This window comes from Carlito syrichta, unplaced genomic scaffold (genome assembly GCF_000164805.1).
Source record: "Carlito syrichta isolate Samal-C Ts95f unplaced genomic scaffold, Tarsius_syrichta-2.0.1 Scaffold312954, whole genome shotgun sequence".
Taxonomy (NCBI): domain Eukaryota; kingdom Metazoa; phylum Chordata; class Mammalia; order Primates; family Tarsiidae; genus Carlito; species Carlito syrichta.
In genome coordinates this window covers 49,065-65,285 of record NW_007257050.1, presented here as the reverse complement: position 1 = coordinate 65,285, position 16,221 = coordinate 49,065, and the positions used below count along the sequence as shown (strand labels likewise).

Here is a 16,221-nt window from a genome sequence, read left to right as displayed (position 1 = left end):
CCTCAGCCTCCCAAAGGCGCGGGATTACAGGCTGAGCCACCGAACCCGGCTAGTTTTTTTTTTTATTGTTGAGATGAGGTTTCACCATGTTGCCCAGGCTGGTCTCAAACCCACAAGCTCAGGCAATCCTCTCATCTTGGCCTCCCAAAGTGCTAGGATTACAGGCTTGAGCCAACACCACGCCCAGCCTACTATTGTTCTTTTAAGGTGATGGGATGGTTTCAGGGTACCCCCAACAATGTGGTGGCAGCCTACCCCTTCTTTCCTAATTCACGCTCTGCTTATTGTACAGGCCAAGATAAACTGGTGGCAATACCATTTCCTAGTCATCTCCTAAGAAATCATGAAGATCAGTTAGATGAGATATATTTTGTACTTAAGGATGTTTAGATACATACTGTATCAAAGTACAGAATTGGTCCCCATAAAATCTATGATGTAGTCTAGCCAAGGCTATATAGGGTGTGTAATTTGTATTTTGACTATTGTGTGAATTCTGTTTTGTGAGAAGATTGTTGAGGACTGAATTTCACTGTGATATAGAGTCTCTTAAATCTGGAGTAATGTTTGTTCATTGACCATTGGGGATAAATTTTTATGTGTTCACATTACCTACTTACTTACCCATCTGTAAACCCCTTGAAACCTTTAAAGAGCTATAGTTCTGTCCTGGAATATATATTTACTATTCTGGATGTTTACTTAGATTATCTAGGAAAGACAGTTTAAATTATTATTATTATTTTTTTTTTTTTTGAGTTGGAGTCTCACTCTGTCACCCAGACTGGAGTGCAGTGGCTGCTCCCGGCCACCGCAGCCCCGACCTGCTGGGCTCCGGCGATCCTTCCGCCTTAGCCTTCCGAGTAGCTGGAACTACAGGCGTGCACTACCACACCTGGCTAATTTTTGATTTATTGTGGAGATGAGGTCTCACCAAGTTGCCCAGGCCTCCCAAAGGCACGGGATTACAGGCTGAGCCACCAAACCTGGCTAAATTCTTATTCTTATTCTTATTATTATCATTATTTTGAGTTCAAGTCTCACTCTATCACTCAGGCTGGAGTGCAGTGGCATGCTCATGGCCACTGCAGCCTCGACCTCCTGGGCACAGGTGATTCTTCCGCCTCAGCCTTCCAAGTAGCTGGAACTACAGACACGTGCCACCACGCCCAGCTAATTTTTTGATTTATTGTAGAGTTCAGGTCTCACCATGTTACCCAACCTGGTCTCGAACCCGTGAGCTCAGGCAGTCCTTTTACCTCTGCCACCCAAATTGCTGAGATTACAGGCGTGAGCCACTGTGCTGGCCAAATTGTTCTTTCTTAGGAGCTTTTGTTAACAGTTCTGTATGTATTCTGTGAAATTCCTTTTGATCTTCAAAACAGACAGATAGCCGAGCTCGGTGGCTCAGCCTGTAATCCTACGCCTTTGGGAGGCTGAGGTGAGTGGATTGCCTGAGCCCGCGGGTTCAAGAAGCACCTGGGCAACTTGGCGAGACTTCATCTCTACAATAAATCAAAGACTAGCCGGGCGTGGTAGCACGCACCTATAGTTCCGGCTACTTGGAAGGCTGAAGCGGAAGGATCGCCGGAGCCCAGCAGGTCGAGGCTGCGGTGGCTGGGAGCGGCTACTGCACTCCAGTCTGGGCGACAGAGTGAGACTCCAACTCAAAAAAAAAACAAAACACAAATAAAATCTGAAAACAGACAAAAATCTCACACACACTAAAAAATCCAGCCAATCAAACCAGCAAATAACACTAACAAAACCAAACCAAACATGAAAGAAGTTTTTAGATTTAAAGCCTGGGTGGAATTTGCTTCTTGGATTAAGTATAAGCTTAAAAGGAATTCTGCCCTGAAATAATTAAAGGAGGAAGAGATTAGGTTCTGCTAATGTCTTTTTAGTAGTAACATAGTAAATTTTGTGTTTAATTTTATAAGAAAGGGGTTTACAACTTCCTCACCTCTGTCCTGAAGGCTGAAGCTGTTTGGCAGGAATGGGAAGTAGAATGCAGTTTCTAGAGTAAGGCTGAGACCCTTTTCTTTTCTCTCCTGTAGACTACATTTGATCAATTTTGTGGAACCTGTGGGCCTCAATTACTCCATGTTTATTCCTACCTTGCTGAATCAGGGCACCACTGCTCAGAAAGAGAAATGGCTGCTTTCATCCAAAGGACTCCAGATAATTGGCACCTACGCCCAGACGGAAATGGGCCACGGTTAGTCCACATTTGAGGGTCCGTGGGTAATGCACCTCAGGACTTCAATGAATAGTGACTCCTGGCATTTGAATTTTTTCTGCTGCTACAGATTTGGGAGTTTTATTTTTAAATTGTTAAATCAAAATTCAGCTTCTCGTTTTCTCCTAAGTTATTTCCCCATAAACAGTTTCAGGGCTCTGGCCTATAAACATCATTCAATGTTATTTCCTAAAGCCTTTTATCATTGCTACATATACCCCCTTTTAATGGATACTGAGCAGTTTTGAAAAAGGGGGTTTAAAGGGTAGAGGAACACCCAATTATGTTACTCTTGTCTGTTAAAGGTTTTGTTGGAAATTCTTCACAGGATTAATGCCACAGCAATATCTGAAAGATACCATAAAGGTGTAGATTTTAGTGGGGAGCAGAGGGTGATGGCAGCTACATGACTTACTCTTTCATTGCCCACTAGCAGGTTTATAAGACAGTTTGAGAAATGGTCCAGGAATCTCTTCATCTGATTCTAGCAGTCTTTTACACAATTTTCTCCATATGTGTCCAGGGACTCTCTATATTGCTGGCAATTCTTGATTAAATTGTTCCTCAGTGCCTGAGTTTTGCTTTTGATCTTACTGTGAAACAGGTTTGTTTTCACAGACACAAGGCCATTGGCAGGTTTGAGTGTTTTGAATTTGAGCTGCCCAAACTCATATCTAGATATCAAAATGGAAGGAGTAAAGAAAGTGAAAGAAGAAAGTATGCAAATATCAGAGAAACTTCATTTTGTTTTTGATTTGCTGATTTTGATTTGTAAATTGGTTTAAGGAAAATGTTCTTTATTATAACCTCCATGGGAACTACAAGTCCTGGTTATGGTCTGACATTATTACAAACACCTTTCCAAACACCCAAGACTTGAGCTTCAGAATGACCAACACTGAAACTACAAGCCTAAAGAAAGGTTTCCTAAGGGAAGCAAGTTAAGATTCTTTATGTAGTCCTTCTCTCTTGGAGTGTGTATTTGTGTGTGTGTGTGTGTTTTATAATCTTGAAATATCTTTGTGGTACAGACCCTTTTTTTGCTTTAGTATTCATTATTGTACAATTTGATTTAATAGTCATGCTAGTCATAGAATGCATATGTGAAGTATTCTGAGACTAATGGAACTTGCTGGTCTAATGCTTCTGCCTCCATTTATAAAGTATTTATAAAGTACACATATTTACCCAAAACTTTGAGAAAGGAAGAAACAAAGACTTGAACTTTACTGGTTTGAGAGGGAACGGAAATAGGACGAAGATCCCATGTTGCTCTAGGAAAGTTTGCATTTTGTTAGAATTTTCTTTCCCTTATTGTTTCTAGCTTTGAATATATTCTTTCATTTTAACCAACTTTGTCTTAATCTCTATAGTTTACTCTAGAGAACAGTGTCATAACATTAGGTCTTGTTTCTTGCTATAATTTTGTTAATTCATATTGGTGTTCTTTGTTGACTACTCTTCTTTTTCCATGAAAGCCAATTGGTTTGTCAGTTTATTTGCATCATGTGACAGTATCACCTTATTAAAAATACGCACAAAGTCCTTCAACATCAAGGAGATTGGCAATAGAGCAACTTATAAGAATGGGGCCTAATTATTTAAATTCTGAGACTTTGGAAAATTGATTGATCAACAATGATTATCTAAAGTGTTCTCACAGAATTAGCTGTGACTTTGGGTTTGGGATTCCTTCACCTCTAGGTAGCTGCTGAGAAGTGAAGAGACTCAGTATTGCTCAGGCTCATTTCATGTGCCTTAAGAATCTTCAAAATTGGCTGGGCTCAGTGGCTCTCAGCACTTTGGGAGGCTGAGGTAAGTGGATTGCCTGAGCCTGCGGGTGTGAGATCAGCCCGGGCAACTTGGTGAGAACTCGTCTCTACAATAAAATAAAAAATAGCCGGGCGTGGTAGCGCACATCTGGTAGTTCTGGTTACTCAGAAGGCTGAGGCGGAAGGATCGCTAGAGCCCAGCAGGTCGACGCTGGGGTGGCTGTGAGCATGTGTGCCATTACTGCACTCCAGCCTGGGCAAAGGAGTGAGGCTCCAACTCAAAAAAAAAAAAAAGAATCTTCAAAGTCAGACCAGGCACGATGGCTCAGCCTGTAATCCCAGCACTCTCGGAGGCCGAGGTGAGAGAATGGTCTGAGTTCAAGGGTTTGAGACCAGCCTGGGCAACTTGGCGAGACCTCATCTTTACAATAAATCAAAAAAATTAGCCGGGCATGGTGGCACATGCCTAGTTCCAGCTACTTGGAAGGTTGAGGTGGAACAATCGCCGGAGCCCAGCAGGTCAAGCCTGCTGGGTGACAGAGTGCGGCTCCAACTCAAAATAAAAAAAAGACACACGCCTGCTCTGTGGGTTTGTGAACCTTATGTGTATCATATGGAATGAGAATGAATCTCATATGGTTTCCTAGATTTCTAACGTTCATTAACTAGTGGCTCTTTTCCCATTAGTTCTTTCCAGTTTTTTTAGAGTCTCATAATAGTTTAAATTTATTTCTGGAACCTTAAATGTATTAATTGAAGTGTTTGTTTCTTTTTTGTTTTTCTTTTAATGTAAGTTTTGGCTTGTTGCTTTGTAGGGTATTTTTAAATCTGATAGGATAAGCCTACTATTGTCCCATTTCACGATATGTATTTGCTATTCTTAGCCGCTTATTCTTCTAGATGAATTATGATCTCAATTTGTCAAGTTCTAATAAAACGTTCTACAGGAACTTTCAATCAGTTTATTTTAAAGTCTTTCATTTTATTTTCTTGCATGTTGTCTTTATTCAGTCCTCTCAGCCAGGAATTAGCTATTTCTTTTCTTTCATATCTTATTTTGTTTGCACTATTAGGTATTTACTTTTTGAATAAATATTTTTATTTTAAAATTTTCTCCTTCCCATATCTTGAACAGTTGTCTGATATTTTCTTCAAAAGTTTTTGTTTGGTTTATGTTTAATGCTTCATTAAAATAAATACTTTTATTATTTTGTTTATTTATTTATTTATTTGAGTTGGAGTCTCACTCTGTCGCCCAGACTGGAGTGCAGTGGCCGCTCCCAGCCACTGCAGCCTCGACCTGCTGGGCTCCGGTGATCCTTCTGCTTCAGCCTTCCAAATAACTGGAACTACAGACGTGCGCTCCCATGCCCGGCTAATTTTTTGATTTATTGTAGAGTTGAGGTCTTGCCAATGTTGCCCAGGTGGGTCTCGAACCCACGGGCTCAGGCAATCCACTCACCTCAGCCTCCCAAAGCATGGGATTACAGGCTGAACCACCAAGCCCAGCTAACTTTTATTATTATTATTTTTTGTTTGTTGTTGTTGTTGTTGTTTTGAGTTGGAGTCTCACTCTGTCGCCTAGACTGGAGTGCAGTGGCCGCTCCCGGCCACCACAGCCTCCACCTGCTGGGCTCCGGCGATCCTTCTGCCTCAGCCTTCCAAGTAGCCGGAATTACAGGCATGCACTACCACACCCGGCTGATTTTTTGATTTATTGTAGAGATGAGGTCTCGCTGCCCAGGCGGGTCTCGAACCCGCGGGCTCAGGCAATCCACTCACCTCAGCATCATCCAAAGGCACGGGATTACAGGCTGAGCCACCGAGCCTGGCAACTTTTATTATTTTTAAGATAAATATTTAATATCCTGAGCTAAGTTACTTAACAAATTTAAAATAAAATATTTTGTTGCTTTTGTAAATTGTCTTTTTACTGAGGTTTCCACTGAAATGATCCTAACAGCTAAGAAAGCAGTTAATTTTTTCTCTTTGTAGCCTGTGTCTTTTCTCAATTCATTTGTTATTGCTGGTGTTTTTTTGTCAGTGATGATTTCCCAGCACTATAATAATGCTGTTTCCAGAGATGCTATTTTTATTTCTTCCTTTCTCATATATTATTAGCCTAATCATTTTTTGTCAGTATTGGTTGCATTTCTAGCCTTATATCATGTGGAAAGAGAGAGATTGGGGAGGACTTTTGATGTTATGGTTTTAAAATAACTAACTTTAAGTGCTTCACTAAGCATAATGTTGGTGCTTCATAATTTTACTATCCAGGTCACTTTTTCCTCGTAACATTTCTTTTTTTTTTTTTTTTTTTTTGAGTCAGAGTCTCACTCTGTTGCCCAGGCTAACGTGCAGTTGCACGTTTACGGCCACCGCAGCCTCAACCTGCTGGGCTCCAGCTATCCTTCCTCCTCAGCCTTCCAAGTAGCTGGAATTACAGGCACACGCTACCATGCCCAGCTTATTTTTTGATTTATTGTAGAGACGAAGTCTCACCAAGTTGCCTAGGCTGACCGAGCCCCTGAACTCAGGCAGTCCTCTCATCTCAGCCTTCCAAAATGCTGGGATTACAGGCTTGAACCACTGCGCCTGGCCTCCTTATAACATTTCTAAATTCTATCCACGTCTGAGAATCCTTATCTTAGTTGCAAGAGACATTTTTCTCCTGAAAACATCCTTTAGTCTCAAGACTTTCTGATTGTTATAGTTTTACCTTCTGCCCCACTATGTTTTGTTGTACACCACACAGATATAAATGTTCTATGAGTTCAATGGGTGTTTTGTAATGGCCTTTCTTTTTTTTTTTTTTTTTTTTTGAATTGGAGTCTCACTCTGTTGCCCAGATTGGAGTGCAGTGGCCGCTCCTGGCCACTGCAGCCTCGACCTACTGGGCTCCAGTGATCCTTCCGCCTCAGCCTTCCAAGTAGCTGGAACTACAGGCGCACGCTACCACACTCGGCTAATTTTTGATTTATTGTAGAGATGAGGTCTCACCAAGTTGCCCAGGCGGGTCTCGAGCCAGCGGGCTCCGGCATTCCACTCACCTCAGCCTCCCAAAGGTGCGGGATTACAGGCTGAGCCACCGAGCCCGGCTTGTAATGGCCTTTCTTCCATCAGTCACTGCTCTGATGTCTAGTCAAGCAAAATAGCTTCCATGAAAGCACTAAAAATGGCTGGTGCCAGTTTTCAGTTCTAACTCAGAGCTCTAGATCTTTTAGGTTTCAGGTACATATTGATTTTTCTTCCTAGACACTAGTCTTTTTTTTTTTCCCTCCCTTTTTCTTGAGAACAGTCTTGTTCTATTGCCGGGGTTGGGGTACAGTGGCCCAGTCATAGCTGACTGCAGCCCTGAACTTTTGGGCTCAGGCAGTCCTCCCACTTCACCCTCCTGAGTAGCTGGGTCTACAGGCATGCACCACCACACCTAGATAGTTTAAAATTTTTTTTAGAGGTAGGGTCTATCTATGTTGCTCAGGCAGATATTGAATGCCTGGCCTTAAGCTCTCCTCCTGCCTCAGGCTCCTGAAGTGCTGGGATTGCAGGTGTGATGAGTCACTGTGCCTGGCATCTAGACACTAGTATTTTAAAAGCTGAGGACAATTGACATTACATTTTGTGGGTGAAAGACACTCTTAGCCCATGAATGTGTTTTTCTTGGGATTTAAATTATTTTGAAATGATTGTAGAGCCATAGAAAGTTGCAAAAGTAGTGTGCCAAAAGGCCCTCTGAACCTATCACCCAGTTTTCGTCAGTGGTGACATGTAAGATTTCCACCTTTTTTTTTCTATAGGAAAAAAAAAAAGGCTTACAGCACCTTGAATTCCCAGGTTGTCTCTCATTCAAGTACTAACCAAGCCTGACCCCAGTTAGCTTCCAAGGTTTCCACTTTTAATTATCCCAAGGACAACTCTGCTCTGGGTTTTTTGGCATGTCTTTTTAGTGTCTTCATCATAGTTCTTAGCTCCTGCTGTGCTTGTGCAATAATTTTCTCAACTAGAAGACAGGATTAGGTGATGTCGATTTTCCTTGTCGATTTAGGGGGTGGGGGTACAAGTTCAGATTTGTTACGTGGATATATTTCATAGTGGTGAAGTCTAGGCTTTTACTGTACCCATCATCCAAATAGTGAACATTGTACCCAGTAGGTGATTTTCCATCCCTCACTCCCTCCCACCTTTTAGAGTCTCCAATGTTTATTATTCCATTCTCTGTATTCATGTGTGCCCATTGGTTAGCTCTCTTGGTTATGAGGCTGTTACCTTATTTTACTATTATCTATTTTACCTACTTATCTATTTTAAGAGCAGCCTTAATTTCTTCTGTAAAATGAGAGATTCAATTACACATTCTTTGATTTATGTGATTGTTTAGCTGAAAGCACAGCTACTTGATTGGAAGAAGTCATTGATTAACCCTTGTCTGAGCAGTGTGCCCTGATTATTTTCCTTCTTATATGGAACAAAATAAGAATTGTAAACACTGAAACATTGTTTAGGTTCATTTCTAAGACAAACAGAATAACAAAACCAATATGGGGTTGATCGATTTGTAGCTGGAAGTTAACAATACTGGTAATGTGGAAAAATGCAACAACATAATCAACTATTTCCTATCCTTAGAAATAGATTCACATAGGAGTTTAAGGCACCTGCAGATTTTAAGTGGAAAAGAATGACCCCAAGAAGTGGATTTAAAAATACTAAAGCTTAGATGTTTATTATCATTAGTGATAACTTCTATATAATTGTAATGGAGAACCTATTGTGCATGAACCTCTAACTTGTAATTATGATGGTCTTCACTGGAATTTGCATGTTTTTTTTTAAATTTCTAAAATAAATTACTGGGATGAAGAGCACTGTCAATTTTTGTATTAAACTGTTTCAGTAGGTCAGGCATGGTAGCTCACGCCTATAATCCCAGCACTTTGGAAGGCTGAGGTGAGAGGATTTCCTGAGCCCACGGGTTCGAGATCAGCCTGGGCAACTTGGCAAGACCTCATCTCTATTAAAAAAAAAAAAAAATTAGCCAGGTCTGGTGGCACATACTTGTTTGTAGTTCCAGCTACTTGGAAGGCTGAGGTGGAAGGATCACCTGAGCCTAGCAGGTCGAGGCTGTGGTGACCAGGAGCATGCCATCACCCTCCAGCCTGAGTGACAGAGTGAGACTCCAACTCTAAAAAAAAAAAACTTTCAGTAGGCCATGGCTGAATATTTAACATGATGAATCTGAATGAAATGATCAAGGTTATATGAGGAATGTGAGTCTATGCTGGATGTTTTGCAGACAAAGGAGAAAATATTCCAGCCCAGAAGCATTATTGAGATTGTATCTAGGAAAAACTTTAGTCTGGGGGATCCTAAAGTCACTCTGAGAGAACTGTTGTATTTTTCTGTTTCACCTTCTCATCAGAGGAAATTCTTGTACCACCTAAATTCTCTGTTCTTGAACTCCTGGCCTCTAGAGAGCCTCCTGCCTCAGCCTCCTAATTAGCTGGGATAACAGGCACACACTGCTGAGTTTGGCAAATTCTCCATTCTATAGTCTTTTCAAATTCTACTAGGTTGGAATCCTCTGCCTTGCACATATGGTTTGCACTGCATAGGCTTTGGAATCAATAACCAATCCCTGCCAATCTAGAAAAAATGGAAATTAACAAGAGTTATAAAGTACAGAAAGGGGCAGTGCTCCCATCTATGATAAAGTACACACAACCGGTTCATACTTAAGATTTTTTTTGTCTCCTTCCCTTGCTCTGTTTAAATTGCTGATTCTATCACACCTGATGATTCTTCTCTCAAATGCCCAACCTTGGTATTTCTTCGAAGTTTTGTGCACCGAGGGCGGCCTGAACCTCTGGATCTTCATCTGGGCATGTTCCTGCCCACCTTGCTTCACCAGGCAACTGCGGAACAGCAGGAGCGTTTCTTCATGCCCGCCTGGAACTTGGAGATCATTGGCACTTATGCCCAGACAGAGATGGGTCATGGTATGGTGTATTTAGTCTACCTTCTGGGTTGGGTGGGCCCCTGTGAGCTTAGCATGTATGGAGTGCCCACCACTTGCTGTTGATGGCATGGTGATGTTCTGTGATTTGTTAAATGAGCTCTTTCTGCAGAGTCTGGGTTTTGGTGTCGACATTGCTTGGTCAGTGGAAATTAAAGTTTATGTTTTTGTAGTGATATTAATAAAATGATTGGTTTTTTTCATAGTTGCCCTTCAGAAAGTCAAGAATGGCAAGTCGAGTCTTATTTACCAAGTGGTTTTTTTAGTTTTCTTTAAGTTGTATAGAATCTGTGTGCATATAGAATCTGAAGCCATATTTTTTCTTCATTACTATCTGATTAACTTTACTACTGATACCTTAATGAACTTTTACAAATTCCAGAAGAAATACAAATTAAGAGTATGTGGACTCTTTGACTTACTTATGGGAAATGAGTAGCTTATTATAACCAGGGTGCAACATTTTGTGCCTTGAAGGTATTTGTACCTTGATTGAGTAAATCTAGTTAAAGTCCTGAAATTGGCTTGGCCAGAGATTAGGAAAAATCAAGGCAAGCCATACTTGCAGGCTGTTGGTTTCAAACTTTGTGTCTTCCACCTTTTGTTTATCTTTCCATCCCCCTTTCTTTGTGACTCTAGATGGGGCTGAAGGCCAGGCTGTTCCTCTTATCATCTGTTCTGTATTAGTATCTGTGCTTGCCATTCATTTGCTTCTGGCTTCTCTTTTTCTGCTCTGATGTTTCAGAAAAACTGGTCTAGTGTATGTTTGCCACTGTTCCTTATTTCTGTACGACTGCCACTTTTTACTTGGTGCTGAGTAGTATTTTACAGGATTTTCACAAGACTCAAAGTGGAATACTATGTGGTTCAGTTGTGCTTTTGAAAACATTTTATCCTTATCTGTTCTGTTTAATATGTTAGCTTTTTTTTTTTTTCTGTAAAAGCTTCTACTCTGGTGAAAGCTTCTACTAAAGTGTCTGGTTTCTTGACTTCCACTCAGGGGAAGGTTTATCACACGTAAAAAGTCACTTTCCAGGTCTTTTTCCTCCATAATGGTTATGCTTTCTTAACATTTTATCTTTCATTCTAGTAATTATTCTGAAGTAAATTTCCACCTTACAAGAACTTTAGCTGTAGTTGTTTCTGTCACATTGTTATCTTATTCTTCTCAGTAGTACAAAATTCCAGAATGTGGAATTGGTGTGGTAAACACAAAACATATGAGTTGAAATTGGCATGCTTGCAGCTTTGAGATGGATTTTAAAGGACAATTAGCTTCCCTGTAAAACTCACATATTGTGGTCTTATTAAAATGATTCTAAGCTGCCTTTACATTTTCTTTTGGTTGATCTAAATAAATGTTGCACAAACACTAAATCAAATATAGAAACAGAACATGTGTAACACTTAGTTTATTTTTAACTTAACAGGATACTATCAAATAATATAGGAAATTAAGTATCTTGGTTATCAACTATTTGTAACTCATCTGCACATGTTTTATTAGATTTTGTTTTTCTCTGAAATACTAGAGCTTAAAGGTCTAGGCAGAAAATTTCACCCTGTGCCTCTTTCCCCCCATATTTTATCTGAAGTAAATGTAATTTATTTCCTTAGGAACTCATCTTCGAGGTTTGGAAACCACAGCCACGTATGACCCTGAGACCCAAGAATTTATTCTCAACAGTCCTACTGTGACCTCCATTAAGTGGTGGCCTGGGGGGCGTAAGTGAATTTTTTAGCATTTGTGGGATGTTTTAAAGATAGGAGATTTTTGTTTATCATGTGGAGCTTATGTGAGAATATCACTTTGAAATATAGAAGAAACCTTTAATTCTTAAACTATTCTATACTGTTTCACTTCTTGTGGTACATATATATATTTATGCATTTTACAGAACACAGAAATGACAGCTACCTTACTCTGATTTTCTTAAGTTTTTTATCCAAACATTCCCGTGTATTACAGTCACCATTTAAAAAAAATGTCTTTTATTTTAAAGTTGGGGGCTACAATTCAGGGTTAGGCATGCAGACACTCATTATGCGGGTGCCTTTGCTGATGAGGTGCGTGTAGTCACCATTAAAACAGCTTAGTGTTCCTCGTTATTTAAAAAACCAAGTGTGGGCCTGTCATTTCCGTATTGCCAAGCATTTGTGTTGTCCTCAATTCTTATCACAGATCGCTTTGACAGGCTGGTGTGGTAGGTCGTACCGGTGATCCCAGTGCTTTGAGAGGCCAAGGTGAGAGGATTAAGGCCGGGAGTTTGAGACCAGCCTGAACAATTTAGTGAGATTCCATCTCTACAAAAAATTAGGTTAAAAAAAAAATCAGACAGATGTAGTGGTGTGCACCTGTAGTTTCCAGGTACTTATGTGATTGACACAGGAGGATCACTAGAGCCCAGGAGTTCAGGGCTGCAGTGAGCTATGATTGCACCGATATGCAATCCAGCATGGGCAACAGAATGGGACCCTATCTCAAAAAACATTAAAAAATTAAATACAATACTTTGACATGAAACTTTTATTTTGTATCTTCTTCCATTCTGAGTTATTGTCTTGGGATGTATATTTCAGGTAGCATGAGTGATTGAAAGATTTTATTATTACCATTATGTATTGTTAATATGTGACATTACGTTTTGATAAGAAGCTAGTGTGCAAAAACTGTTTCTGTAGCTGTTGACCACTTGAAATATTACTAGTTGACTGGGAACTAAACCTGTTATTAATTATAATTAATTTCAATGTGAATAGCTACATGTAGCTATCTAGTGACTACTGGTTGTTATTTTTTTGAATTACAGTGTCACTCTGTCACCCAGGCTGGAGTGTAGTGACACGCTCAGGGCCATTGCAACCTTGACCTGCTGGACTCAGGTGGTCCTTCTGCCTCAGCCTTCCAAGTACCTGGAACCACAGGCAAGTGCCACTATGCCTGGCTGATTTCTCTGATTTATTGTAGAGATGAGGTCTTGTCAGGTTGCCCAGGCTGGTCTCGAATCCCTAAGCTCAGGCAATCCTATCACCTCTGCCTCCCAAAGTGCTGGGATTACAGGTGTAAGCCACCACGCCCGGTGAGTGACTATTGTTTTGGACAACACTGCTTCAGGTAGTAATTTAAGTTAATTAGGAAGTAATTTAAATTAATGCTCTTATGTGATGAAAATGTTTATAATTTCCTAGAAGGAGGATATTAATTGGAGGATCTGACAACAAACTGATTTATAGACATTATAAAACATTATATTTTGTCTTCTGTGTGGACTCTTCAGCAAGTGAACTTGGCATTTTAGATCTAATTCATAGCCAGGCTTGGTGGCTCAGCCTGTAATCCCACGCCTTTGGGAGGCTAAGGTGAGTAGATTGCCTGAGCCCGCGGGTTAAAGACCCGCCTGGGGAACTTGGCGAGACCTCATCTCTATAATAAATCAAAATCAGCCAGGCGTGGTAGCATGCACCTGTAGTTCCAGCTATTTGGAAGGCTGAGGTGGAAGGATCGCCGGAGCCCAGCAGTTCGAGGCTGCGGTGGCCAGGAGCGGCCACTGCACTCCAGTCTGGGTAATAGAGTGAGACTCCAACTCAAAAATAAAAAATAAGCCGGGCTCGGTGGCTCAGCCTGTAATCCCGCGCCTTTGGGAGGTTGAGGTGAGTGGATTGCCTGAGCCCACGGGTTCGAGACCTACCTGGGCAGTGAGACCTCATCTCTACAATAAATCAAAAAATCAGCCGGGCGTGGTAGCGTATACCTGTAATTCCGGCTACTTGGAAAGCTGAGGCGGAAGGATCGCCGGAGCCCAGCAGGTCAAGGCTGCGGTGGCTGGGAGCGGCCACTGCACTCCAGTCTGGGCGACAGAGTGAGACTCCAACTCAAAAAAAATAAAATAAAATAAAAAATAAAAATAAAATAGATCTAATGCATGTATTTGTGGAAACATTAGACAAATGTTTTGAAAATGTCTGTGTACTAGATTTGATTTTCCACGAAGACAAGATTCACAGTATTCTTGCAGAAATGGTGATGAGGGGAATGGTATTAGAGACCAACATGAATGAGATTTTTGCACAAATTGATACACAAAATAAGCCGGAGAAATCTAAAGCTGGCTTAGCAGGAGCTCTAGCCTGTGCTGTAACTGCTGTAAAGAATAGGAATCTTAGCCGGGCTCAGTGGCTCAGCCTGTAATCCCACGCCTTTGGGAGGCTGAGGTGAATGGATTGTCTGAGCCCGCGGGTTCGAGACCTGCCTGGGCAGCGAGACCTCATCTCTACAGTAAATTAAAAAATCAGCCGGGCGTGGTAGCGCACGCCAGTAATTCCGGCTACTCGGAAGGCTGAGGCGGAAGGATCGCCGGAGCACAGCAGGTCGAGGCTGCGGTGGCCGGGAGCGGCCACTGCACTCCAGTCTGGGTGACAGAGAGAGACTCCAACTAAAAAAAAAAAAAAAAAAAATGAATATGAATCTTTAGCTGGGCTCGGTGGCTCAGCCTGTAATCCCGCGCTTTGGGAGGTTGTGATGAGTGGATTGCCTGAGCCCGTGGGTTCGAGACCCACCTGGGCAACTCGGTGAGACCTCATCTCTACAATAAATTTTAAAAAATTAGCCAGGCATGGTAGCACGCACCTGTAGTTCCAGCTACTTGGAAGGCTGAGGCAGAAGGATCACCGGAGCACAGGAGGTCGAGGTTGCGGTGGCTGGGAGCAGCCACTGTACTCCAGTCTGGGCGACAGAGTGAGACTCCAACTCAAAAAAAAAAAAAAGAATATGAATCTTCCTGAGATCCCAAGAAATATTAACATTGGTGACATCAGTATAAAAGTGCCAAATCTGCCCTCTTTTAAATAAAAAATTTAAAAGGCCACTCCCAAGTAAAATCCAGGGGGAAACATCATCTAAGTTGAACATGCAGTTGTTTATCAAAAACAGAGAAGGAGAGTCTTAACTTTTGCTCTTGGATTTAAGTCAAGGCACTGTATAGAAAGTTGTGTAATATCAGTATGAAAGATCAGTGGTTTTTTTCTTTCTCAGTGATTTTAAAGAAATTGAGTAGTTCCTATGTGATTTTTTTTTTCTTTTCTATACTGCACTCCTATGCCCACCTAAGGTATGCCTCTATGTATTGGCTGCTACAGTATTTCAAAAAGTGTTTGAGATATTTCTTTAATTGTGTACAACCTAAAAATGGTGTTTTGTATGAATCACAAATGCAGCGGTCCTTAATTCCTTCTGCTATTTGTCACAAAATTATTTTAAAAACCGAGTGTGGGCTGGACTTGGTGGCTCAGCCTGTAATCCCAGCACTTTGGGAGGCTGCGGCGAGTGAATTGCCTGAGTCTGTGGGTTCCAGACCAGCCCAGGCAACTTGGTGAGACCTCATCTCTACAGTAAATAAAAAATTAGCTGGACATGGTAGAGCACACCTGTAGTTCCAGCTACTTGGAAAGCTGAGGCAGAAGGATCACCAGGGCCCAGCAGGTCAACTCTGGGGTGGCCATGTGCCACTGCACTCTAGCCTGATCAACAGAGTGAGACTCCAACTAAAAAAAAGCACAAAAAACCAAGTATGTATTGTATGAAGACATTGTGACCTTTTTCTCTTCATCTAAATAAACTCCAAGGTAACTGGGGAAAGAAAAGAAAGTATAGCTGTCATACCCGGCTAATTTTTTGATTTATTGTAGAGATGAGTTCTCGCCAAGTTGCTCAGGTGGGTCTCGAACCCGCCGGCTCAGGCAATCCACTCCCCTCAGCCTCCCAAAGCACGGGATTACAGGCTGAGCCACCGAGCCGGCAAGCTTTTTTAAAATGATGATCGAGGCCAGGTGCAGTGGCTCACCCCTGTAATCCCAACACTTTGAGAAGTCAAAGTGAGAGGATTGCTTGAGTCCAGCCTCGGCAACAGTGAGACCTCGTCTCTACAAAAAAATAAATTAAAAGAATTAGCCAGGCGTGTTGGCTACTCCAGAGGTTGAGGTGGGAGGATTGCCTAAGCCTAGAAGTTGGAAGCTGTTCTGAGCCATGATTGTGCTGTTGCACTCCAGCCTGGGTGACAGAGTGAGACCCTGACTCAAAAAAATTTTTTAAAAAAGAAGATTGCACCGGGCTCGGTGGCTCAGCCTGTAATCCCATGCTTTGGGAGGCTGAGATGAGTAGATTGCCTGAGCCCGCGGGTTCGAGACCCACCTGGGCA

The 16,221-nt window shown here is 41.6% G+C and overlaps 1 protein-coding gene and 1 pseudogene across 3 annotated transcripts in view; both read left to right on the top strand.

The window, feature by feature from the left end:
* Positions 1–16,221, top strand: part of ACOX1 (acyl-CoA oxidase 1) — a 30,450-nt gene that overhangs the window by 5,521 nt on the left and 8,708 nt on the right. Inside the window, exons 3-5 of one of the 3 annotated variants that reach the window (XM_021718599.1) lie at positions 2,061–2,221; positions 9,850–10,010; positions 11,645–11,752. In XM_021718599.1, coding sequence (XP_021574274.1) covers positions 2,157–2,221; positions 9,850–10,010; positions 11,645–11,752 — 334 coding nt within the window. In that variant the 5' untranslated portion in view covers positions 2,061–2,156. The remainder of the gene's footprint in view (positions 1–2,060; positions 2,222–9,849; positions 10,011–11,644; positions 11,753–16,221) is intronic. The other 2 variants (XM_021718598.1, XM_008070099.1) reach the window with 2 other exon arrangements.
* Positions 12,072–14,876, top strand: LOC103272620 (annotated as a pseudogene).